This window comes from Stigmatopora argus, chromosome 8 (genome assembly GCF_051989625.1).
Source record: "Stigmatopora argus isolate UIUO_Sarg chromosome 8, RoL_Sarg_1.0, whole genome shotgun sequence".
In the NCBI taxonomy this organism is placed as follows: Eukaryota; Metazoa; Chordata; class Actinopteri; order Syngnathiformes; family Syngnathidae; genus Stigmatopora; species Stigmatopora argus.
The window spans coordinates 14,273,415-14,297,993 of NC_135394.1; the positions used below are offsets into that span (position 1 = coordinate 14,273,415).

Genomic DNA, 24,579 nt, shown 5'->3' on the forward strand with positions numbered 1-24,579 from the left:
TTTCTGTTATGAAGATGCACTTTCCGAAACCGGAAGTTGGAAGGGGCGTGGTGTAATTTCCTGACGGCTGTGGTGGAACTCCAAGAGAGCTTCTTGGAGAAGGTAATGACTTTCATTTATTTCCTATTTTACCCTAACTTGCATCTAAACCTCCAGTCTGGACAAAGACAGCTTGCTAACAGTGTTCCGCTCCTTTTCGTTGTTTCCCGTGGACGTTTCAACCTAATGCTAGATGTTGTTAGCATCTAGCTAGCTTCTTAGCTCAAGTCAGTGAAGATGTTGTCATTCGCAGCTATAATGTCCTTGCCAATCCGCTACAAAAACAGCTTTTTCTGTTTTTATTTCTGGATGCTATTTACAACTTGGGAATGAATTACTAAAATGCATCATGTTTAAAGTCATCTGTGTGTCATCATTTAATGTTGGGGATGGAGTGCTATCAAATACACTGTCCTTCGTGTAATGTGGTGCGTTTATGTCACTTTGTAGGAGTCGGAAAAGTAAGTAGTAGTTTTTAAGCTTGTTGTTTTAGTATTTCTGCAAATAACGTTTTGGATTTTACTGCAATCTGTGTGAATTAACGAATATTTTTTTCCCCAGCGTCCACCATGACTGCAATCAAGCACGCCCTCCAGAGGGACATCTTCACGCCCAACGACGAGCGGTTGCTGGGCATCGTAAACGTTTGCAAGGCGGGGAAGAAGAAGAAGAACTGCTTTTTGTGCGCCACGGGTAGGTAGTTTCTTCATTTGAAGGTTTGGGAATGTGTTCAAGTTGACAACGGATTTTGGCGGTCGCCCTTCCAGTTACCACCGAGCGGCCCGTGCAGGTCAAAGTGGTCAAGGTGAAGAAATCTGACAAAGGCGACTTTTATAAACGGCAGCTGACGTGGGAGCTACGCGATTTGACGGAAGTGGACGCCAAAGATGCTAGCAAGGTCGTTTTGTAGAAATGGTTTTCTTATTTTTGGATTTATTTTTAAAAGCTGTGCTCGTCTGAAATCAGTTTTTACATAAATTTAACAGTGATCTTTTGCTCCAGGAAAACCCGGAGTTCGACCTCCATTTTGAGAAGGTCTACCGTTGGGTAGCCAGCAGCACGGCTGAAAAGAACTCATTCATATCATGCATTTGGAAGCTGAATCAGCGCTACTTGAGGAAGAAGGTGGAGTTTGTCAATGTCAGTTCTCAGCTGTTGGAAGGTGCGCTAACTTACCTTTTTCTCTTTCTCATACTCTCCCTGATGAAATTACATTTAAAGAGACAGATAACACCTTATCGCAAATTTCTTTGATGTCTGATTAAAGAGAGAACAATGTCTAAACATAAAATGACACAGGCAGCCATTTTGCGATGTCAGTTATACCCACCAGCGATAATGAGTATTGATGATGTCACATTCACAAAAAAGGGCGGGCAATATGGGATACTTAAATCTGATTGGCTGCCATTACTAATGATTTTCTTGTAATACAAAGTTTTTGATTTTCTTCACGATTTCGCATTAGAAAAATGAAAACTTTATTTAATAGATACACATCACAAGTGTTATCTGTCCCTTTAATATTACCTTTGTGCCTGTTGTGTTTATTTAAAGCATGTTCATAGAGTGACAACTCCACTCTTTTTGCTTCCCGTGTACAATTTCTTCTTTTTCTCTCAAACTTTCTCTGGCCAGAACTTCCTAAAGCGGAAGGTTGGTAGGACTTAACTTTCCCCGCCAGTCCTTCCTCCTCCCACTAATTCCTCTCCATTATTCTTCATGACATCACCCCCATAAACGTGCCACCAAATTAAGATTGCATTAACTCATCCCACTTGTATAGACCACATGGAGCGTATTTTTTTAAAAATGCCATCAATTTAAAACAACTTTTTATGAGATAAGTAAACCTCCGCTCCGTCACTGAATGTCTTCACGTGTTAGTCAAACGTTTCACCTTAAATCTACTTTGACCAGATTGGAATATTTCCTCCTGTTTTGCTTGAGCGTATCATTTTTTTCTAGAGTCGGTGCCCAGCGGCGAGAGCCAGAGCGTCGCTGGTGGCGATGAGGACGCATTGGACGATTACCAGGAGCTCAGCACCCGTGAGGAACAGGACATCGAAGGCATGATGGAGGTGTGCGAGGATGCCATCTCCAATGCCGAAGCCTTTACCGAGCAGCTCTCCAGGGAGCTCCAGGTTTTAGATGGGGTGAGTTCATAACAATAACGCCTTCTGATAGGTTTATTAATGGATATACTTTAATAAAAGGAGAGACATCGGAAACATAATCTAGTGATAACTTGCAAGTGAGAATCGGTCCTGGCTCGTCCTCGCCACCGGAGCATTCTGAAGAAAGGCATCCTCCTCTGTCCATTTAGTCGCACATAATCAAAACACTTAAGGTTATCTTATTCAAACAATTGTATAAGCTAACCGAATAACACAATTAAGGTAAAAAAACAACTGCAACAACAATTGCATAGCAGGTCGGAAACCAAAAACATCTGTGTAAGAATTTGCACAAATAAGCATAACAATTTCCACAAAAGGTGAAATGAGCGACACTATTTTAAAACAATATGCGAGTATTTTTGGAAGTTGATTCGATTATCGCCATCTGCCGGAATCCAAGTCAAAGCAATTTAAGAGTCCTTCACAGATCTTCAATGCGAACTTGCATCTGGGTAACGGAGTACACGGAGAGAGAGAGGACAGGAAAGACCATCTCATATGCTCGTATCTCAAGGCAAAAATTTGCTTGTAATTATCCTCGTATCTCAAATTTCTCGTATGTTGGGACACTAACATGTCAAGGTATTACTGTATATAAAATATAATATATACAAATATTTCATTCCAAAATGGAAAATGCAGTAACTTATAAATTATTTAAAACAATAAATTTCCTTAAAACTTAAAAAAAATAATTATTGTTAAACATTATGTAAGTATTTTTTCTTCAGTGCTGAACCGAACGATTGGCTCCCAATTGGCTCCCGTTGACGGCGAATGAAGTGAATCAACTCTTTCAGCCCTCCCAGTTGAAATGGAAAATCTCAGCCATATATTTCATTTTGATTTTTAAATTTTACATATGTTCTATTTCTGCCCGAAGTCAGCTGGGATAGGGTCCGGCCCCCCCTCTACTCTTTGTGAGGATAAGTGGTTGAGAAAATGAATGAATTCATGCCAGTTAATAATATCAGAAGTACACATGGTTGAGTCTTTAATCCTCATCCCCCGCTACTTTAAAGGCCAACATCCAATCCATAATGGCGTCGGAAAAGCAGGTCAACATCCTGATGCAGCTTTTAGACGAAGCGCTGGGCGAGGTGGACACCATCGAGGGCAAGCTGAGCAGCTACGAGGAGATGCTCCAGAGCGTCAAGGACCAAATGGATCAGATCTCGCAAAGCAACCGCCTCATCCAGATCAGCAACACCAACAATGGCAAGATGCTGGACGAGATCCAGTTCCTAGTGGTGAGGAACAACCCATTTCGACCCACATCGCTTCCCACCCAGTAACGGTATGCCTTCCCCCTCGCCAAGCACAACATGGATCTCTCCAGGGGCCACATCCGAGCCCTCCAAGACGGGGACCTGACTTCGTCCAAAGGCATCGACGCTTGCATTAGCGCGGCGGAAGCTCTTTTGCAGTGCATGAACGTAGCGCTCCTGCCAGGTATTTTCCCTTGGTGCCGGCCACTCAAATAAGAAACGAGTCATTTTCTTTTCGTTCTTTTCTTAGGCCACGACAAGCTGATGGCTGTCAAACAACAGCAGAGCCTGTTCACCGACCTGAGGGACACGTTCGCTCGCCGCCTCACCAATCACCTCAACAACGTCTTTGTTCACCAGGTAACATAGCAACCATCAATCACAGCCCGTTGTCTTCTTTCGTGACTTTATCTTCAAGTTCATTGGCCTCCTCCCCAAGTCCTTTCTCCTGGTCATTGTACCTCACTTTGAATAGTCACTCTGTGCTCTTTTTGTCAGTTCAACCAATTTAGTCACTTCAAAATGACCATCCCTCACTTCTATAGGTCTTCCTGTCTGTCACTTCCCGTGAGTAGAATCCACACCCGGAGAACTAGCGTATTTTCTCGCATATACGCCGTATTTGTCTCTAAAATAAAATGATGACTGAATCAAGGGTACGGCTTATATGCGCACAAATTAGACTTGACACGCACGGAACTGCAAGGTGACAAAGACGGAATGCCAGACAATGCAGCCGATACGGTCATTTATTTCAAAATAGAGAAAAGTAAAGTGATTAAACGCTAAACCAAATTTATTTTGACGTCTATGAAGGAAATTCAAGAAAAATAAAACGTGGGGTGATTTTTCTTAAGATTTTCCCTTCAAAGTAACACTTTTGTAGTCCCTATTAAAACCATGAATAAGGAGGTGAAAATTGGAAATCAGGGGGCGGCCTATACGAGAGAAATTGTCAAATTCAACGATTTTTGGGCAATTTTAAGGGTGCGGCTTATACGCGAGAAAATACAGTACCCCCCTTACAAACAAGCAGCGCATGAGATTTGCCTCTAACAACCAAAAGGACCCTTTACTCAAAAATGGATAGGCTCTTTCAGAGTGCTTCCATGCGAACGTACTGCTATTTTTATCATGAAGGACTCACGTTGACCTTAACAAGTATGTGTGTTTTGCAGTGCCTCAACATGTATAACACAAGAGACTCGTAAATTAAAGTAGGAGTGGTTTGTGTGTGGGGGTGTTTGAGTGCCGGTGTGTGTATCAGTTATTTCAAGGGAATTTAATTTTTCTCACCTGAATTTTAATGTATTGTTGTTAATAAGAAAGTCAGCAACAGTTTGAGCAGGTACAATAACGCTATAAAGTTTGTGTGCTTATTTTTTGTGCGATGCAGGGCCACGACCAGAGTTCCACTCTGTCCCAGCACACTGTGGAGCTGACCCTGCCCAAGCACGGCCCCCTTCACCGAGATCTACTGCGTTACGCCAAGCTCATGGAGTGGCTGAAGATCACCCACCGCGAAAAGTACGAGGGCTTATCAAGGGTCAGTGCTCTTACTCCGATACCCCAGTGTCTCTCGTGTTCCTGTTGAATTAGCCAATCACATACCAATCTCTCTCGAACTTGCACGGGCTTGTTTACGTAGCATAATAGCAGTCATTTTTAGTTTAGTAGAAGGTCAGCAAGCAAGCTCTGAAAGATTTGGACCGAAAGCCAAAAACGCACCACCACTGTCAGATATTAAAAAAACAAAAAACCCTGAACTGGAACAATACTGGTAAATACGCAGATGCAACTTTAGTTTACAAAATCTTCCAAGACAAAGCTCCTCCTCCACTGCAAGAGTTTGTACCAAAAAAAATCCAACACATCGAAGGGCTGGCTCTAGAGGTGAATGTGTAGTTCCCTTCAAAATGAGTGCATTCAGCCAAAGCACATACCTGGAACTCAATACCAATTAAAATATGTGAATTCCCATCTCTGATCCTCTTGGCCAATCATCAATCTAAACAATGGACTAAAGATGGAAATTAGCCATCGGCTACAATCTTACATATTTACATATATATGTTAATTAACATGAATATGTGCTGTCCCTTATTAAATAAATCAAACTCAAACATTGTTGTTTGCTGTTTCCCTCCAGACCTACGTGGACTACATGAGCCGACTGTATGAACGGGAAATCAGAGACTTCTTTGAGATTGCTAAAATCAAAATGGCAGGAACCAGCAAGGAGGCAAAGGGCAAGTTTGGTAAGATGGCGGAGTATTGCTATCAAGGTTGCGTTCTCGCGATTAACAGTCGATTGGTCCCCGGTCTTTTGGTCGCCGATCTTTTGGTCGCCGGTCTTTTGGTCGCCCAGAAGGTAAGTGATAATTACCATTTAAATTGTTGCTCAAATTCTCTAAATACAAACTGCGAAATACTATTTAGTCATACTTAATGCCCTATTAATTATTAGGCTAAAGAAAAGCTCCAAATTTCCCGGACTTTTATTGCTTTTTGTTGAGAATTCTTAAGACCCTGACTGATGTAGCTTCTTAAAGGGACAACGCATGTACATACAAACTCTTGTACACTCACACGTCGGCTCAGTGAAACTGCTCATGGCCATTGTTGGCTTTTATTGATGCGTAGACCGTGTTGTTTTGTTGTTTTTGTCGCCGGTCTTTTGGTCGCCCGTTGTCGTGGTCGGGGCGACCAAAAGACCGGCGACCAATCGACCGCACACGCGTTCTTGCATTTACTCCCGAACGCTTACCAAAGACTTGAATTAACATAAGCTTAAAAGTTGTTTCTTGCCGCTGTGTTTATCGTCATGTCTTGCTACGTTTTCAAGCTGTTCACCAGATTAATATCTCAACAGCTAAATCTGCTTCCAGTATTCTCCGTCGACATTTCTTTGGAAAACAGCCCAGGGATTTGTCGTCTTGGATGTTTGTTTGTCCACCGCAGCATTGGCCTTTCTTAACACCCGTGCTGCATGTACTTTAGTGTAAGTCTAACCTCTCTCTGTCTTTGATGCTCGCCCTTTTTTTTAACTGGCTGCAGCTACGCTTCCACGGAAAGAGAGCGCGCTCAAACAGGAAACGGAAAGTAAGTGAAACATGGGAAGTGAGCCTCCCCACCCTGCGTTCTTATCACAATGCTTGCCATGTAACTGCACTGAAAACCATTTCGGTCTTGACATAAGTCAGCTTGCTATCGTGCTTTTGTTACAACAATGCATTATCATATTGTCGACTGACCTATCTAGGCTTGCGTTGTTTGTGTGTGGTTTTGCATGATTGTGTAAGGGTTATACCAAAATTGGAGGATATTTGCGCATGGAAATTCTTTGAAACAAAACTCTGGAATTACCTCGGGTTACAGGTGATTTTATTTGAAAATTCATAGTAACTTTTTCACAGGAGATGAAGCTAGGTAGCTAGCTCTTTCTGCTGTTGAATTGAATGCTTTTATTGTCATTATACCAGTATAAGGAGATCTAAAGCTTCACCATGAAGTGCACAGTAACAACAAACAATCAAATAAATCATCAATAAATAATAACAATAACTAATAAATAAATAATGAATAAATGGGTAATAAATAATAAATAAGTAGTGCACAAATAACAACAAAAAGAGATAAATAATCAATAAATAATAATAATAAATTATCAATTTTACAAGAGACGGTAATAAAACAACCCCCCCCCCCAAAAAAAATACATTTTAACTTTATTTTAGATGTAATTCGGTCATGTCTGTGTTAGTGTTAGGTGGTGCTCCAGCCTTAGTATTTTTCCAAATTTAATTTTCCAAAAAGTAAATTGACTCAGAAATTGCTTTTTTTGTGAATTTGTATGTGGGTTCGACATAATGTCCTCTTTTTTTTTGGAATAACCCATATATGACTATTTGCTTGTTTCTTTGTTTTAATTGTCATTTCACCATATTCCATGTTAAAACAAGGTCTTCACGGTAGTTCTGGAAAGCTGACCGGCTCTGCATCCAGCCTCAACAAACTGAGCGTGCAGGGCTCCAACAGCCGCCGCTCGCAGTCCTCCTCGCTGCTGGACATGGGCAACATGTCGGCCTCAGACCTGGACGTAGCCGACCGCACCAAGTTTGACAAGGTAAACTCTAGAGAGAATGTGGAACGAGTGTTCATACGGGGGTTTAAAAAATGTGAAAGCAACCGTGGTGGATTTTGGCAGATATTCGAGCAAGTCCTCAGTGAATTGGAGCCTCTGTGCCTTGCGGAACAAGACTTTATCAGCAAGTTCTTCAAGCTGCACCAGCACCCAACTTTCATGCCTCCTCTTGCCCAGGTAACATTTCGCTTTCGTAAATATTCATGAAATTTTAAAGTTATAGCTGGGCGATAAAATGATAACGATAATTATCGTGAAATAATTTCTGTCAATGATAATAAAAACATTCGATAAAAAATTGATAAGTTTAAACTGTAATTATACCACCCGGCCACAGTAGAGAATGGGGGCGCTGTTGCAAGATGAACGCTAGTTCCAGACCAACGCTCAGGAGAAGAGGATGACGAGGAAACATGTTTTTTAGCATTTTAGCAATGGAGGCTAACACGGAGCATGAATGCAAAGGGACAATAACACGGCCAAAATAAGCGATTAGGAGATGCAGGACAACACCGAGCCGACCCACTAAAAGATCAATTTTCGATATCGACTGATACATTTTTATTAATCGTGATAACAATTTTTGTCACATCGCACAGTTCTACTTTCATCTTGGCATACTTTAATTTCATTTTCTTTGTTTTACACAGCATGTTTTAATTTTAATTTTACCAAGTCGGTAGAATATGATATCATTGATGATGATGATGGTGTTATTTCAAAAGACTTGAGAACTCCTCCTAAAACAAATTGTTAGGTTTCTGGATTCAGCATGCAAAAGTCTTAAGGAAATTGTTAGTCTCTGTTGCAATGACTTTTTTTTTGGAAGCGATCCAGTCTAATTTACAATCCAAAATTCTAATTCTACTCCTATATTTAATATTATACTGCAATTCAAAGATCTAGTCCAATATAATGAACACTGCCACCTGAGGCATTTTCTCTATTATATTTCCACTTGTTAAAACAATAATGTAGATTGATTATCAACAGGATGACCATTTTTAAAGCAAACCGTGGAGTCTCTTGGTAATGCAAGGAGGCACTCGTGTTGTTTCTCTTCTCCAGAAAACATAAACTTACAAAGCAATAAGAGACCTTGGCATGCTCTAATTTCTCATATGCGGCGGTAAATGTCTGGCAAGAGTTTTCAGATTTTATTTCCACTATTTTGTCAGCCGGAAGCAGAGGAGTTGGATGGCAACGCGCTGCCAAGAATGCATCCCCAGGCGGAACATAGACACTCCTTGTCATCCGAGTGGGTACTCACATTAACTCCAATGGGCAACGGCGACAATCTTACCACATTTCTTCATTTTTTTTCTCCTTTTAAAGTAAAGAGATGGTGCGGCTGATGATGAACAAAGTCTTCCAGAGCATCGAGACCGAGCTCAACAGCCTCATTGCGCTGGGCGACAAGATCGACAGCTTTCACTCGTTGTACATGCTGGTGAAGATGAGCCACCACGTGTGGACGGCCGAGAATGTGGACCCGGCGTCTTTCCTCAGCACCACGCTGGGAAACGTGCTAGTCACGGTCAAGAGGAACTTCGACAAATGCATTGTGAGTAGGGTGGTAAATTGTTATATTACCGTATTTTCTCGCATATTAGCCGCCTCCACGTGTAAGCTGTACCCTTAAAAAGCCTTAAAAGCGTTGAATTTTACAATTTCCCTCGTATAAGACGCCCCCTGATTCACAATTTTCACCTCCATCTTCATGGTTTTAATAGGTACTACAAATGTGTTACTTTGAAGGGAAAATATTAGTAAAAATAATCTCACTTGGTATTTTTGAGATACTGTATAAATCGATTGCTGGATTGCACATTCCGAAAGGGTGTTGCCTGCCGTGTGCGGTCGATTGGTCGCCGGTCTTTTGGTTGCGGTCTTTTGGTCGCCCCGACCGCGACAACAGGCGACCAAAAGACTGATGACCAAAAGACCGGCGACAAAACAATGGCAGGCACAAGTGAGGTTTTCACATTTTATGCAATTTTTTTGAATTTTATTTATAGACATCAAAATAAATTTTGTTTTGCGTTTTATCAGATTATTTTTTCTCAATTTTGAAATAAATGACCGTATCGGCCGTATTGTCTTGCGTTATGGCGTTTTGTCTTTGTCACCTTGCAGTTTTGTGCATGTCAAGTCTAATTTATGCGCATATAAGCCGTACCCTTGATTCAGTCATTTTGTTGAGCGACAAATATGCAAGAAAATTCGGTAACTGGTTGGTACGGGCTTTCCAAAACTATTATTTTGATCATTATCTGCCACTGGCGCCAATGGATATCCAATCTGTTGCAAAACAAATGCACGACACTAAAATAACCAGTTGACTTTCCTTCTTGCAGTTCGGCCAGATCGGACAAATGGAGGAAGTGAAAATTTCCAAAAAGAGCAAAGTCGGCATCCTACCGTTCGTCACTGGTTTTGAAGAATTCGCCGAGCTGGCCGAGACCATCTTCCGAAACGCCGAACGTCGCGGTGACCTGGACAAAGCTTACGTTAAACTCATCAGGGCTGTCTTCATGAACGGTACGAATTCCGAGTCGTGTGTTTTTACGTTAAAGGCAAAACTCTGTGACAAATGACCCGTTTTCATTTAGTGGAGAAAGTCGCCAGCGAGAGTCAGAAGACACCGCGGGACGTGGTCATGATGGAGAACTTCCACCACATCTTCTCCACACTTTCCCGGCTTAAGATCTCCTGCCTGGACGCGGAGAGACGCGAGGCCAAGCACAAATACACCGACCACCTGCAATCCTACGTCATCAACTCCCTGGGCCAGCCTCTGGAAAAACTCAACGTGAGACCAAATAAAAAACGCGAACGTCACAAATTCACACTCATTTGGGCTCTGTTTCAGCATTTCTTCGAGGGCGTGGAAGCCCGCGTGGCCCAAGGGGTCCGTGAGGAGGAGGTCAGCTACCAGCTAGCCTTCAACAAGCAGGAGCTCCGCAAGGTCATTAAAGAATACCCTGGAAAAGAGGTTAAGAAAGGACTGGACAATCTTTACAAGAAGGTGGACAAACACTTGTGTGAAGAGGAAAGCTTACTGCAGGTAAAATGTGCTTTTTGTTTTGTTTTTTATTTTATTTTCAAACACAACCTTTCCCTGGCACGTTTTCCTCGCAGGTGGTGTGGCATTCCACGCAAGACGAGTTCATCCGGCAGTATAAACACTTTGAGGGACTGATTGGTAGATGTTACCCCGGCTCTGGAATCACTATGGAATTTACTATTCAGGACATGCTGGAGTATTTCTCCAGCATCGCACAGTCCCATTAGGATGCCTGATGCTGACTCACTACTGACACACGCTGGGTAAACATGCAAAAGGCAGATTTGTTCATACTTTTTATCTTTGTTTTCATAGCATCCGGTCAGGGGTTAGCAAATTGGAGGACGGATCTTTGCTAATAATCGAAATACATAAATGGCACTCATAGAAAAACATTAATTCACACACTTGGAAACTCAAAACACCAAACTTGAGAACTGCGAGGCAAATGTACTAACCATTTGGATACCATGTGTTTATTCATCCATTTCATTTTTTTGGCCAATAAAATCCTCTTCAGATGTGAATGGCAAACTTTGAATTGCATAACTGGGCTATAAATGGATTTGATTAATCCGACGTATCCAGCCTTAAATGCCAATAGTCACAATGGGATTTCAGAATTATCAATAAACTACCCACTGTACCACACTTGAAGCAGTAACGAATAATAACACGTGTGGAAAAAATACATATTTGCATATTTAAGCAAATGTAATTAACATAGCAACACGTAAACAGTAATCTGATTGGACCGAAAAACAAATTAAGCATCCACTCCAAACTAAAAGCTCTACAAGTAAGTATACACTATACAATATGGATAATAGACTGTAATTAATTGACTAACAAATTTTACATTCAATTTTGTCAGTTTAGGGAGAAATGCTATGGGTTTTAATGCCATTTTTCTGTTGCAACACCGCCCGGCTGGAGTTTCAAGAACGGGCGGCGCTGGCGAGTATAATGAGCGTCTCCAGTAATGTTTCCCTACTTCCATGGTGACGAATGAAAATCTGATGACATCGGCGCTCTTTTTAAACTTTTAAATAACAATTTGTACTAGAAAACAGGCTAGCAAAATATTTAGAAGTAAGAAAATTGCCTTTACAATGGTTCCGATGTTTTAATAGATCGTTCCGATGTTTAAATAGCGCCCGTTTATGTGGGACGAACCTGTCTTAAACCTCAGTCCAATTTTTTTTTACGCCTAAAGAGGTAGGTTGCAATAACACTCGACTTTATATTAATAAAGTTTTGCTTGAAATTATTTTATTGTCAATGAATAGCCTGGAAATGTGTTAAACTGTATAGCTAACTTGTAGCTAAAGTAGCTAGCTGCTAGTCGACTGTAGTTGGCAACATGGCTCAATTCGCGCCGTTAAAAAGATAGCAGTGCAAAATGAACACTCCATCGGGTGTCTTTTTTTACAATATTGTGAATATTTGACACACATATTTATTAAAGGTCAATGGAGAGCATGGCGGAGAGGAAATTCGTCAATTTGAGGAGGCGTCTTGACCAGCTGGGTTACAGACAGCCTCTGGCGATTGAAAATCTGCCTCTGGTCGAGAAGCTTTTCAGGTAAAAGTCGCCGATTTTACGACACTATTTCGGTTGTAAAGGAGTGGAACATTTCGGAAAATATTGTGAAGTTGTGTGTTTTTGGACTTCTGTGACTTGGAATCGAATTTGGTTTATCTCTTTTTTTGCGTCTCCAATCTAGGGTTGCGATAATATATCGATAAGGTGATCTATCGCACATCGGTAAAAAGATAAAGTATCCAAAAAGTTGCAAGACACTATGCTTACAAGAATGTTGCATTAATACGCTTGCTGTATTTATTTACAAACATTTACAGTACATTCAAAATTGTTTATTTTTCCATTTACAAATGGCTTGTTTTGTTCATCAATAGCTACAGCAAAAAAATATTTTCTGGCTCATGTAGTTGTTGTATCACCTTACAATTAGACAGTGGCGGTCCGTGCATTTTCTCGTAGCGCCTTCAACAGATAAAATCCACTTCCTAGCAGCATTTAATGATTAAATACAAATACTGGAGCTTTTCAGACATTACAAGCCAAGGGGGTGATTTCCCCAGGAAAAGACAGTGATGGACGTCAATGGCGAAATGGCAAAAATTGCACTAAAATGGGGTAAAATGCACTTCCCAGCAGCATTTAGTGATTAAATACAAACACTGGAGCTATAATACAAACACTGGAGCTTTTCAGATATCAGAACTTGGCCCACAATTGAAATTTATTTAGGAATGTAGCCATATTTTACTCACCAAAAATCCTTTTTAACTGTACACAATATCCATCCTCCTTTCTTCCTTCTTTTATATCGCCATCGAAGCTAATGCTGAAAGTCGAGCCTGTCCTGTCGTATTTCTGGCATAGTTCGTCTTGAAAATGGCTTTAAATCAACACAACAATATATTTGCGTGTGCAGTTCGCTCCAAATACAGTTTGGTAGCTATGGCTAATCACTAGCCAATCGTAGTTGGTGAAAGCAATGACGTATCCCTACGCCTGCGACAAGGCAATGACATATCTCTACGCTTTGCGACAATGCATTGTGGTGTTGCCAACTCGAAATCTGATTGATTAAAGCAACAGTCTTATCGACGCTTGTTTAATGCCTGCAGAACTGATTGTGAAGGCCTTGAGGCAGATTTCTGACCCTGGCAACAAATAATGGCTGAAATGGGATTGGTTAAATGCTTCAATATGAAAAGACACATCTGGAAGCAGTGCGACCAGGGGGAAAAGCAATGAAAGGAAGCTAACAGACAATTTGGAATTATTTAATAGATATTGATTGCCAAAATATAATATATGATTCAGATATTTCTTAGGCCAGCAGAGAAGGGCTTGAAGGCCCTGACAGCCCGCCACTGCTATTAGATATTCGTTATTGGGACGTTCCTATACTCATACTATCAAAAAATATGCAATATTAATCCTAATTTACTGGCTCTCACCTGTAGAAAAATTGAAAATGCATCATTATTTTAAAAAAAACAACCCTTATTCATTTTTCCCAGCGATTTGGTCCACACGACCGAAAGTCTGCGCAATGCAAAACTCTCAGCAAAGTCCGCGAAGGAAACCCAAAACCTTGACGTCCTCCTGGAACCCTACAAGGCCGACAACGCCAGGCTGGTCCGGGAGAACAATCAACTTCACCTTGAGCTCCTCAAGGCGAAGGAGGAGATGGAACACGTGACCAGAGGTAAAACGTGAAAACCACGAGGTATCGTGTATTTCATTTCAAATGCTCCGATGTCAAACCCAAGTGCGACGTGTGATGATGTCACCTCCCCCCCAAAAAACTCACCTGCTTCATTTCAGAGTTAAAAAGCCACATCAGAAAACTGGACCTTGACATGTCTGACATAAGGTTCTTAAACAATCAATACGCCCAAAAGGTCCGCTGCCTGGAGAAAGATAGTAAAAGCAAAGGCGAGCGCATCCTGCAGCTGCAGGAGAAAAACCTGCAAGCGGTAGTACAAACGCCAGGTAATCGTAATATCGGCTAAGATTTTTTTAGTTGTTGGTACAACAGTTGTGTTCCTTCCAGGTGGGAAAAAGCGCAGCATCGCTTTCCGACGTCAGAGGATGCAAACCGATGAGCTCATCCCTCCCGCCGTAAGGTCAGCGTATCCCGTGACTCAGCCCGACGATCCGTATATCGCGGATCTCCTGCAACTGGCTGATAACAGGTCGCTATTTCGTTTTTAATCGCTGGTCTAAGATATTCTACTTTCTCTGTTTGATAATACAAATATTTCTTGCCATTTTTAGGATTATTGAGCTTCAGGACGAGGTCGCAAAAGTCAAATCGGATCTTGCTGAATCCAATGAATGTATACAACTCTTAAATATACAAGTAGGTAACCTGTATATTGTCATTAGCGATTGATTGGAAATCAGGCCCGATCAAGTCATTTCTAGAAGATTCGAATCAGGCGTCAAAGATTTTTTATTTTTAATGTGTCCCTCTCATCTAATCTAATTTTCTGAACTGCCCTATCTTCACTAGGGCTGCGGGGGGTGCTGGAGCCTATCCCAGCTGACTTCGGCCCAGAGGCGGGAGACACCCTGAATTGGTGGCCAAACAATCGCAGGGCACAATTTAGAGCACAGGTGTCAAAGTGGTGGCCCGGGGGCCAAATCTGGCCCGCCGCATCATTTTGTGTGGCCTGGGAAAGTAAATCATGAGTGCCGACTTTCTGTTTTAGGATCAAAATAAAATGAAGAGTATAGATGTATATTACATTTCCTGATTTTCCCCCTTTTAAATCAATAATTGTCATTTTTTTAATCCATTTTTTCTGTGTTTTTAGTTTAAAAATCATTTTGTAAAATCTAAAAATATATAAAAGCTAAAATAAACATTGCTTTAGATCTATAAAAAACAGAATATTCATGGCTTTTAATCCAGTTCTTTTAATCTATTTATAAAAAAATCTAAATATTATGTCTAAAATGGTCCGGCCCACGTGAAATCAAGTTGACGTTAAAGCGGCCCGCGAACCAACCCGAGTCTGACAACCCTGATTTAGAGTGTCCAATCAGCCTACCATGCATGTCTTTGGAATGTGGGAGGAAACTGGAGTACCCGGAGAAAACCCACACAGGCCCGGGGAAAACATGCAAACTCCACGATGACTGAGTGGTTAGCGCCTCGGCCTCACGGTTCTAGGGTCGAGGGTCCGTTCCCAGTTGCATCCTCATTGTGTGGAGTTTGCATGTTCTCCCCGGGCTTGGGTGGGTTTTCTCCAGGTACTCCGGTTTCCTACCACATCCCAAAAACATGCAAGGTAGGCTGGTTTAACACTCTATATTGCCCATAGGTCCTCCGATTGGCTGAAAATCCAGTGACTCAGACGTTAACTCGGGTGCAAAAAAAAAATGGAATCGGGGCAACTTCCATCATGTAATGCTTCGTTTACATTTTCAACTGTTTGTTTTAGATAGGCGAAAGGGACCACGAGATTGAGCGTCTGAACCAGGTGCTTCACGGAGGACGGCCACGTGAGGTCGTCGCTTTGGAGGCCAAGAATGCCAGCAATGAGAAAGCCATCACTCAACTTAACCTTCAGGTAAGCACCTGGGCCCTTCTTGAAAATACCGCCCCTCTTTTACGTCTCTCACAAGTCACCTCACGTCACCCAGATCGATTATTTACAAGACCGCAACAAGACGCTAGAGGAGACGGTGGAGGGTCTGGAGCAAAAGTCGTCCAACCAAGTGGCCGACCTCTCTTTAAAGAACTTTGAACTGTGTCAAGAATTGACGCATATTGACGACCTGGCCCTGCGGATGGAAATGGATAAGGAGAGGGCGCTAGAAATGGCTGATGTGGAATTGCGGGATAATGAAGTAAGCTTAGGAAACTCAAAGTCACAGTACTTTTTATCATTTGTTCAATTTTTTTTGCTTTATGTTCTGAGCTAAAATATGGATAACTCAGAGTTTTAGATACACTGTTAAAATAAAATTAAAAAAACAGTAAAATGCTGGCTAAGGTTGTCATAATTATACTGTTAATAAAGTTATCGTATTTTCTCGCAAATAGTCCGTATTTGTCGCTCAAAAAATGAAGGTACGGCTTATATGCGAGTAAATTAGACTTGACATGCACGAAACGCCATAACGCAAAACAATGCGGCCGATATGGTAATTTATTTCAAAATAGAGAAAAAATAAACAGATAAAACGCTAAACTAAATTTATTTTGGCGACTATGAATGAAATTCAAGAAAAAAATAACCGTATCTTTCATAAAACGTGAAAAAACTCACTTGTGCCTGCCATTGCTGACAAGAAAATACGGTAACTGTCAGTTTAACGTGGATTTTTCAGTTTCCCGTCACAAATTGTTTTCCCTCTATACACAGAAAGTCATTCAAAATCAACAGAAAGTCATTAAGGACTTGGAGGACAAGCTTGAAAAACTAAAAATGGTAAATGTTCTGCGTAAAACATTTTGCTAGTTCATTTTGCCCAACTTGAAGTAACATTTTCTTTTCATATCTTAGGAACTTTTTGAGCGGAATTCTGAGAAAGGTTGCGTTGAAGAGCAGCTACTTGAGCTTCAAAGACAAAACATGAAATTGGAGGAAACGCTGGGATTTCTGGAGGCTCAGAAAAAAAGACTGGAGGAAAAAGTGGAAAAGATGATGTCTGCTGGTATATTTGGAGGGAAAACTCCTGGATAATTATTTGTGTATTATCTTGTAACGCCCACTGACTTTTTTATTTTTTACTAGACAAAGACATGGTGCTCGAGCTAGAGGCCTCGCGAGCCAAACATGGCGTCTGTGGTCGAGAGCCCTCGCCGTCGCGCTTGGACGCCTTCGTCAAGAGCCTTGAGGAAGAACGGGACCGCTACCGTCGAGAAGCCGAACACCTCAGAACGCTTCGAGGAGCCGGAAGTCCCCTTCGCAGTCTAGTCCAGAATGGTAGTCCAGGAAACAAGGTAAACCACGTCAGTCAAGTTAAAACGTAAATGTATACCTTGCAAATTAGTATTTTCATCTAAGGGCGTATTTAAAGTCCATAGTTTTCTTTCTTTTTTTCAGGGTTAAAATACAACCTCTGTTTTTTTTATTTGATGCCTATCCTTTTGTCATTGGAATTTTTACAAGTTACAGGATTTGACAGCAAACATCATTAAATTTTTTGACAAATGATCTGAGAGGGTTAACGTGATAAAATTCAGATGTAAAAAATCATGGAGCAAGTACACCGTATTTTCTCGTGGATAAGCCGTACCCTTAAAATCGTTGAATTTTACAATTTCTCTCGTATAAGACGCCCCCTGATTCACAATTTTTACCTCCATATTCATGGTTTTAATAGGGACTACAAAAGTGTTACTTTGAAGGGAAAATCTTAAGAAAAATAATCGCACATGGTATTTCTGAGATACTGTATAAATCGATTACTGGATAGCACATTCCAAAAGGGTGTTGCCTGCACGTAGACAAATTCAAAAAGGAAGTCACGTGAGCAGTACAACCAGGAAGTGTGTCTAATTTGTGCACATATAAGCCGTACCCTCGAATCAGTCATCATTTTTATGAGCGAAAAATATGGCATATATGCGAGGAAATACGGTAGTCGTATAGGGCGCCGATACTGAGTCTCGAATCGTGAGTTGCTAGGCCACGTTTAGGGAAATGAGATGGCAAACAGGTCAGGTGTGAATGCTTTTGGAACCTTTTCCTTGTGATGAATATGAGCTCACAATTAAAACTTGTCGTTTTTTCAGCGAAGCGTCACCGAATCCGAAATGCTCGACGTGGTGAGGGAGCGAGATTTCCTCAAAGCCGCTCTACAGGAGGTAGAGAACCACACAGAGGAGATCCAGATCAACGTGAAAGCCCTCAGCGCGGAGAAAAACTATTTTAAAACCATGTTCCAACAGGTGAAAGCAGATTTTCTAGCCAAAATTTCTACTTGCGATCAATATCTAAGCGCTCTGGTTTATTTAGGCGCAAGAAAAGCTGCTGGAAGCCCGTCACGGCACGAGCACGTCTGATGAAGTGTTGACACTGCAAGAGGAACTCAGACTTGCGGAAAGTAAAATTCTGCAAGTTGAGGCAGAAAGAGAATTGCTAATGGAAAAGCTTCAGGTTTGGACTTTTCTGTTGTTCCGTGACATCTCAACTTGGGTATTTATTAACAGTTGAACATGTTCCATTCCTTTGAATCGGGCCCGTAAGAGCCAGACATATTTCTTTAATCTTTTAAAATGCAAAGCAGTTTTCCAATTCTGTTTCCCTTGATTTATTTTTCACCTTTTTTTTTTTCTTCATCAGTTTGGCCAAACTTCCACTCCCCCAAGTAGCAATGCGCAAGAAAAGAGGATTCTCGACATGCAAAACGTCATCCACTGCGTAAGCCCGATGATTCTTTAACGCAAGGGTGTCAGACTCGGGTTGGTTCGCGGGCCGCTTTAACGTCAACTTGATTTCACGTGGGCCGGACCATTGTAGAAATAGTATTTAGATTTTTTTAAATAAATGGATTAAAAGAACTGGATAAAAAGCCCTGAATATTCAGTTTTTTATAGATCTAAAACAATGTTTATTTGAGCTTTTTTAAATATATATTTGGGGATTTTACAAAATGATTTTTGAACTAAAAACACAGAAAAAATGAATTAAAAAATTACAATTATTAATTTAAAAGAGGGAAAATCAGGAAATTTAATATACATCTATATTTGAATTTCATCCTAAAACAGAAAGTCGGCACTCATGATTTACTTTCCCGGGCCACGCAAAATGATGCGGCGGGCCAGATTTGGCCCCCGGGCCGCCACTTTGACACATGCTTTAACTTGATACATTTGACGTGAACTTGTTTTAACTGTGCGTCGTGTCGTGAAGATGGAACAGGAGAACCTGGACCTGCGTGCACAACTATTTGCGCTGAAGGACAGCAAGCGGGACATGGAGCAGAAGTTGGACGTTCAGTCCGGCGCTCTTCTGCAGAATGCCGAAGAAGCCACGGAGCAGAGAAAAGCGGCATCCTCGCTGAGGTTTGTTTTAAACATCATTTATTTAGCTCTTTTTTTGGCTACATGCTGTCTTATTGCTTCTGTATGCCAGACTTCAACAGGAGCAGATGCAGTTTTCGCTCTCTGACCTACAAATTAAGATGGCCGTAAAGACCGCCGACCTCCAAGCCGCTTATGAACAGATGCAAAAACAGGACGAGACGATAGGTGACTATTTTTCCGGTCATGCATTTTTTTTCTTCTTAAGACTCGCAACATGATTTCACGGTTCTTCTCTCAGAGGCGTTGCGTCAGCAGGTGTCCAAACATAAGCAGGATGCCGAAATTCTTCAGAGTTCCTTCTCTGCGCTCGATCGGGAGAAGGATTGTCTTCAGGATGAGGTGGACCAAAAGACAGAGAAGCTGGTTGCCTTGCAAGAAGAGCTGGGACACAATGTATGGCTTCATTTCATCAAATTCTGACCTTTTTACAAATACAGATAAGCTTAATGCATTGTTTTTTCCTAGGTGAAAAACCTTGAAGATGTGAGGTTCACAGTCAGCGCGATGGACAAATCTATTGCGTAAGACGGCTTTTTTTGTGAAAGATGATTGCACAAATTGTTTCTAGACCACTCATAACGGATAAAACCATTTTGAAAATAGACAAAAAGTGGCTGTCTGTGTTTATCTCCTTAATCTGAGACTTATACTTGCTTTTGCTTGGCCAGAATAGTACTGGCATTTAAAAAACAATGTCTTTCTATACAGCACATGTGTCAAAGTGGCAGCCCGGGGGCCAAATCTGGCCCGCCGCATCATTTTGTGTGGCCCGGGAAAGTAAATTATGAGTGCCGACTTTCTGTTTTAGGATCAAATTCAAATGAAGAGTATAGATGTATATTAAATTTCCTGATTTTCCCCCTTTTAAATCAATAATTGTAATTTTTTAATCCATATTTTCAGTTTTTTTAGTTGAAAAATCATTTTGTAAAATCTAAAAATATATTCAAAAAGCTAAAATAAACATTGTTTTAGATCTATAAAAAACTGAATATACAGGGCTTTTAATCCATTTATAAAAAAAATCTAAATATATCTAAAATGGTCCGGCCCACATGAAATCGAGTTGACGTTAACGCGACCCGCGAACCAACCCGAGTCTGACACCCTTGTTCTACAGCTATTTTGCGCCCTTTCGGAAATATAATATATTTTATTTACGTTTTTTTTACCCCATTCCACGTTGGAAAAAAAAATTGTTTCACTCGATGATCAAGGCATTTTCTCTCCTTTTTTAACTTGCATTATCTGACAAATGTGTGTCTCAGGCAACAACAGGGGGCGCTCAACAGCCGAGAAAGGGAGCTCGGCAGCCTGAGAAAACAACTAGATGACGCGCAGGTAGAGCTGACGGGATTGCAGAAAACTAAGGAGCTGGCAGCCCGAGAGAAGAGGAGACTTCACGATGACTTGACCACAATGACCAGAGAGAACCAAGTAAGAAACGTATTCATCGGAATATCTATCATCAGATTTAAAACGCTAGGAGTTACCACTTAGTCTGCTTTTCGTGTAGACGGTACACATCGAGTTAGAGGAAGCTTTACGTGAGCGCGACGATCTGAAAATGAGGACACACTCCTATATCGCCGCAGTGGCCAGGTTGGAAAACCTGGTGAAGACAAAGGTAATTATAGTACGTCACGACGGCGTATATTTGAGAAAATAACGGTATGGATGTTAACGTCACAGGAACAAGAGAACTTGGACCTGCTTGAGCGCTTCCGCACAACCTGCTCTGACGTGCAAGAGCGGAATCACCTGCTACAACAGATGGAAGAGCTCCAGACCTCCACCCGCGTGGAGCTGCGCACCGCCAACACGGAACGCCGCCTCTTGCAAGAAGCCCTCGGTCGCAAGGATCTTGAGATCCACCAGGTGAAAGACGTGTTCCAAACTGTGGATTTACATTTCAAAGTGGACTACATTGTGGAATTTCTCAATTCTTCCGCAGCACCAGCAAGCTCTTCAGGCGTACGAGACCAAAGCGTCCACCCTCGCCCGGACCATGGCGCGACTGGAGGAGGACGTTCGCAAGGCCCACGAGGAGAAAGCCGCTCTCGTCTCTAATCTGGCATCCCTCAGGGAGCACTGTGCCAAACTGGACTCGGCGAAGGAGATCCACGCCAGGCAGGTCACGTCGAAGAGCATGGAGCTTGAGAGGGTGACTAAATCGACATAACGTTTTTGAGTCAGTTGTGAATTTCTACTGTGTCGCTGTAGAACAGGGTGTCAGACTCGGGTTGGTTCGCGGGCCGCTTTAATGTCAACTTGATTTCACGTGGGCCGGACCATTTTAGATATAATATTTAGATATTTTTCTTTATAAATGGATTAAAAGAACTGGATTAAAATCCCTGAATATTCAGTTTTTTATAGATCTAATACAATGTTTATTTTAGCTTTTTTTTAATATATATTTTTAGATTTTACAAAATGATTTTTGAACTAAAAACACAGAAAAAATGGATTAAAAAATGACAATTATTGTTAAAGGGGGGAAATCAGGACATTTAATATACATCTATACTCTTCATTTTAATTTGATCCTAAAACAGAAAGTCGGCACTCATGATTTACTTTCCGGGGCCACACAGAATGATGCGGCGGGCCAGATTTGGCCCCCAGGCCGCCACTTTGACACACGTGCTGTAGAATGTTCACCCAAGTTTTTGTTCCCTTCAAGGTGGAAGGCGAGCTGGAGGATGTACGCTCCGAAAAGGAGCTGCTGAAAAAGCAGCTGGCCAGCGAGCGACTGACGGTCCGCAACCTGGAGGCGCTGGTTTCCAGCAATCGCCAGCAGGTCTTGGAGACACACCTGACGGCCAATGAGAAGGAATCAGAGTTGAAGGTCCTGCGGGAAAGGCTCACCATGGCTGACAACAAGAAGTAGGGATTGCAGGTTTATTTTCAGAACAAAGTATTGTAGTACAGTCTTCCCTCGATTATCGCAAATTCACTTCTTTGCGATTTTTTTTCTGCTATTATTAAAAAAAAGAATACTTTTTTTTTTTTAAAGTTCCTAAAAATGTGACGCTTGCAAGCGGAAGCCAATCCCGGCTTCTGTTTGCTACTAGGACACAAAAAGGGTAGTTGTATTAGGGGTGACCCTACTTTGCGATTTTTCTATTTAATTATCGCGGCCATGTTTGGTCTATGTTAACCGCGCTATTCAAGGGATTACTGTATTGTCCTAGTACATGGACCTGAGGCTTGTCGTCCCCCTTTTGCTGTCAAACAGTACTGAGCACGCGAGGGACGTTTCCAACCTCCGATCAAAGGTCTCCCAGCTGCAGAGGGAGATGGAAGTCGTCAACAGACAGCTGACGTCCGAGCGCTTTGAACGGTGAGAAGCACCTAGTGAGGAATACACGCTTATGAATAGGAGTACCATTCATTTTTGGCAGAGAACCAGAGCCACTACTTTGAACCCCGATTTATATTTTCAAATGTTTCTTAATTTTAGAAAAAAAATAATTATATGAACTCGTACATCATATATTTTATAAGATTAAAATCCCAAAACCATGCAGAGTAGGCTGATTGAAAACTCTAAATTGCCCTTAGGGATGACTTTTTTTAAATTTATAAATGTTAACTCAATAATGGAAGAATATTAACTGCACATTTGTCATGTAAATGATTTCAAATGTAATTTGAAAATACAATTTCTCCAAAAATATGCAACTTCTAATATAGATTTTAAATACAATATAGTAGTGAAGTGTATGTGTGTGTGTGTGTGGGAATGTGTGTGTATGTGTGTGTATGTGTGTGTGTGTGTGTGTGTGTGTGTGTGTGTATGTGTGTAAAGTATATATATATATATATATAGTTATATAGATATAGATATATATAGATATATATATATATATATAGAGAGAGAGAGAGAGAGAGAGAGAGATAGATACATAGATATAGTAGTGAAGTGTGCATATATATATATATAGTTTATACAATATAGTAGTGAAGTGTATATATATAGTATATACAGTATAGGAGTGAAGTGTGTATATATATGGTGTATACAGTATAGTAGTGAAGTGTACATAGATAGTATATATATATATAATACAATATAGTATACTCGGTGACATTACAAATGTAATATTAAAAAAAAAAAAGTCATTAGAAGGCAGCTGTGTATTCGCATTGTGAACATTTCTGTGTTTTATTTTTTTGCCAGCGAGCGGGCCATGCAGGAGATGCGCCGGCACGGCTTGTCCATCTCGCCGGTGCGAAGCTCCTCATCGCTGAACGCCTCGACGGGTTCGCAGCGCACGTCCATCAACATCTCCACTGACAAGTCAGATGATTAATGCATAATACTTTTTTCCTCCTAGACACCGTTTCAGACATTTGGAATAATATATTTGCATACATTTGTGTACATATGTGTATGTTGTTGTTCTACTGTAGTATCCTCCATAAATGAAGTCAATGTAGAATGGGCCCAACAGTATTTGCCTTCTCGCGTTTATTGAACCGTAGAGTTTTATTAGAATTCACATCTGTTTGCACCCATTTGGGGTTTAAATACAGGTGTATGACCTAATTTATTTGTTCAATAAAAATGAAATTGTGTATTCATAGAATTCACACTACAGTTATTTACTCAAAAGGAAAATCTTTCACTCTAATGTTCTAGCATTGTAGGACTGTGCCTTGGCTTGTGATTCCAGGATGCTCCAAGATCTTTGGTCAGGTAGGCCCAAAGCTAAGTTCTTCTTGAAAAGGTTTGTCAGGGAGCAGCCCACGAGGGACGGCGGCGTGGTCAATAGGTGTGGAGGCTCTTGAGGGCTTGAAGGAGATATCTTGCGAAGATGTACTGGGATGACCCTCACTGTCAAGATTTTATTTCAGATAATTATTGTACATTCGCATTCAGACTTGGGAGCAATTTAGAGAATTTAAAGAATGTTTTGAGGACATGCAGACAACAAACTTTGTCAAATACTCACCGTTCAAGGATTTTGCCCGCTATATCCTCCACCTTAGCCTGCAGTTCAGTGAATTTCCCTTGTAGAAAGATCACCTCCTTCTCATGCGCCATTCTGCGAAAGACAAACCCCAGCAAAGTTTCAAAACCCATTGATCTCCCAGCCTTCCCTGAGTCTTACGTCTTGTCAGCCTGGGAGAGCTTGCGGCGTAGCGCCATTAGCTCCGCCGCCTTGTCGCTAGCTTCCTGGTGGGCTTGAAACATCTCCTTCCGCCTTGTGGACAGCATGGCCTGCATGTTGCTTATCGTCACTCTCTCGCTGGCGAGGTGCTCCTTCAGAAGAACCGCTTCAGT

At 41.3% G+C, this 24,579-nt stretch overlaps 2 protein-coding genes across 5 annotated transcripts; both read left to right on the forward strand.

Moving 5' to 3' along the window:
* Positions 1-11,225, forward strand: exoc1 (exocyst complex component 1). 4 transcript variants are annotated; one of them, XM_077607843.1, is made up of 20 exons: positions 1-102; positions 601-732; positions 807-937; positions 1,042-1,201; positions 1,678-1,695; positions 2,008-2,195; positions 3,242-3,469; positions 3,539-3,671; positions 3,738-3,847; positions 4,884-5,033; positions 5,637-5,745; positions 6,545-6,589; positions 7,450-7,613; positions 7,695-7,808; positions 8,810-8,889; positions 8,967-9,195; positions 9,989-10,172; positions 10,244-10,443; positions 10,504-10,698; positions 10,773-11,225. In XM_077607843.1, the coding sequence occupies exons 2-20, from the start codon at positions 609-611 to the stop codon at positions 10,923-10,925; spliced, it is 2,715 nt and encodes a 904-aa protein (XP_077463969.1). In that variant the 5' UTR covers positions 1-102; positions 601-608; the 3' UTR covers positions 10,926-11,225. The 4 variants fall into 4 exon arrangements, with proteins under 4 accessions (XP_077463969.1, XP_077463971.1, XP_077463970.1 ...); XM_077607845.1 differs by lacking the exon at positions 6,545-6,589; XM_077607844.1 differs by lacking the exon at positions 1,678-1,695.
* A 461-nt stretch (positions 11,226-11,686) lies between these two features.
* Positions 11,687-23,885, forward strand: cep135 (centrosomal protein 135). The gene is made up of 25 exons (XM_077607842.1): positions 11,687-11,916; positions 12,167-12,283; positions 13,756-13,943; positions 14,063-14,230; positions 14,292-14,433; positions 14,516-14,600; positions 15,688-15,816; positions 15,890-16,096; positions 16,615-16,680; positions 16,756-16,906; positions 16,987-17,195; positions 17,991-18,146; positions 18,214-18,354; positions 18,541-18,618; positions 19,114-19,265; positions 19,336-19,451; positions 19,525-19,679; positions 19,752-19,807; positions 20,555-20,723; positions 20,803-20,913; positions 20,979-21,164; positions 21,241-21,450; positions 21,973-22,175; positions 22,528-22,632; positions 23,473-23,885. The coding sequence occupies exons 2-25, from the start codon at positions 12,171-12,173 to the stop codon at positions 23,603-23,605; spliced, it is 3,429 nt and encodes a 1,142-aa protein (XP_077463968.1). The 5' UTR covers positions 11,687-11,916; positions 12,167-12,170; the 3' UTR covers positions 23,606-23,885.
* The last annotated feature ends 694 nt before the right edge of the window (positions 23,886-24,579 follow it).

What these genes read in the sequence shown, in the direction of transcription:
- exoc1 (XM_077607843.1), top strand. Translation starts at nt 609, where the DNA reads ATGACTGCAATCAAGCACGCCCTCCAGAGGGACATCTTCACGCCCAAC. An exon ending in GAACGTAGCGCTCCTGCCAG is followed by an intron (nt 3,672 to 3,737) that starts GTATTTTCCCTT and finishes TTCTTTTCTTAG; the next exon opens with GCCACGACAAGCTGATGGCT. An exon ending in TCATGCCTCCTCTTGCCCAG is followed by an intron (nt 7,809 to 8,809) that starts GTAACATTTCGC and finishes CTATTTTGTCAG; the next exon opens with CCGGAAGCAGAGGAGTTGGA.
- cep135 (XM_077607842.1), top strand. Translation starts at nt 12,171, where the DNA reads ATGGAGAGCATGGCGGAGAGGAAATTCGTCAATTTGAGGAGGCGTCTT. An exon ending in TTAAAACCATGTTCCAACAG is followed by an intron (nt 18,147 to 18,213) that starts GTGAAAGCAGAT and finishes TGGTTTATTTAG; the next exon opens with GCGCAAGAAAAGCTGCTGGA. An exon ending in AAAACAGGACGAGACGATAG is followed by an intron (nt 19,452 to 19,524) that starts GTGACTATTTTT and finishes TTCTTCTCTCAG; the next exon opens with AGGCGTTGCGTCAGCAGGTG.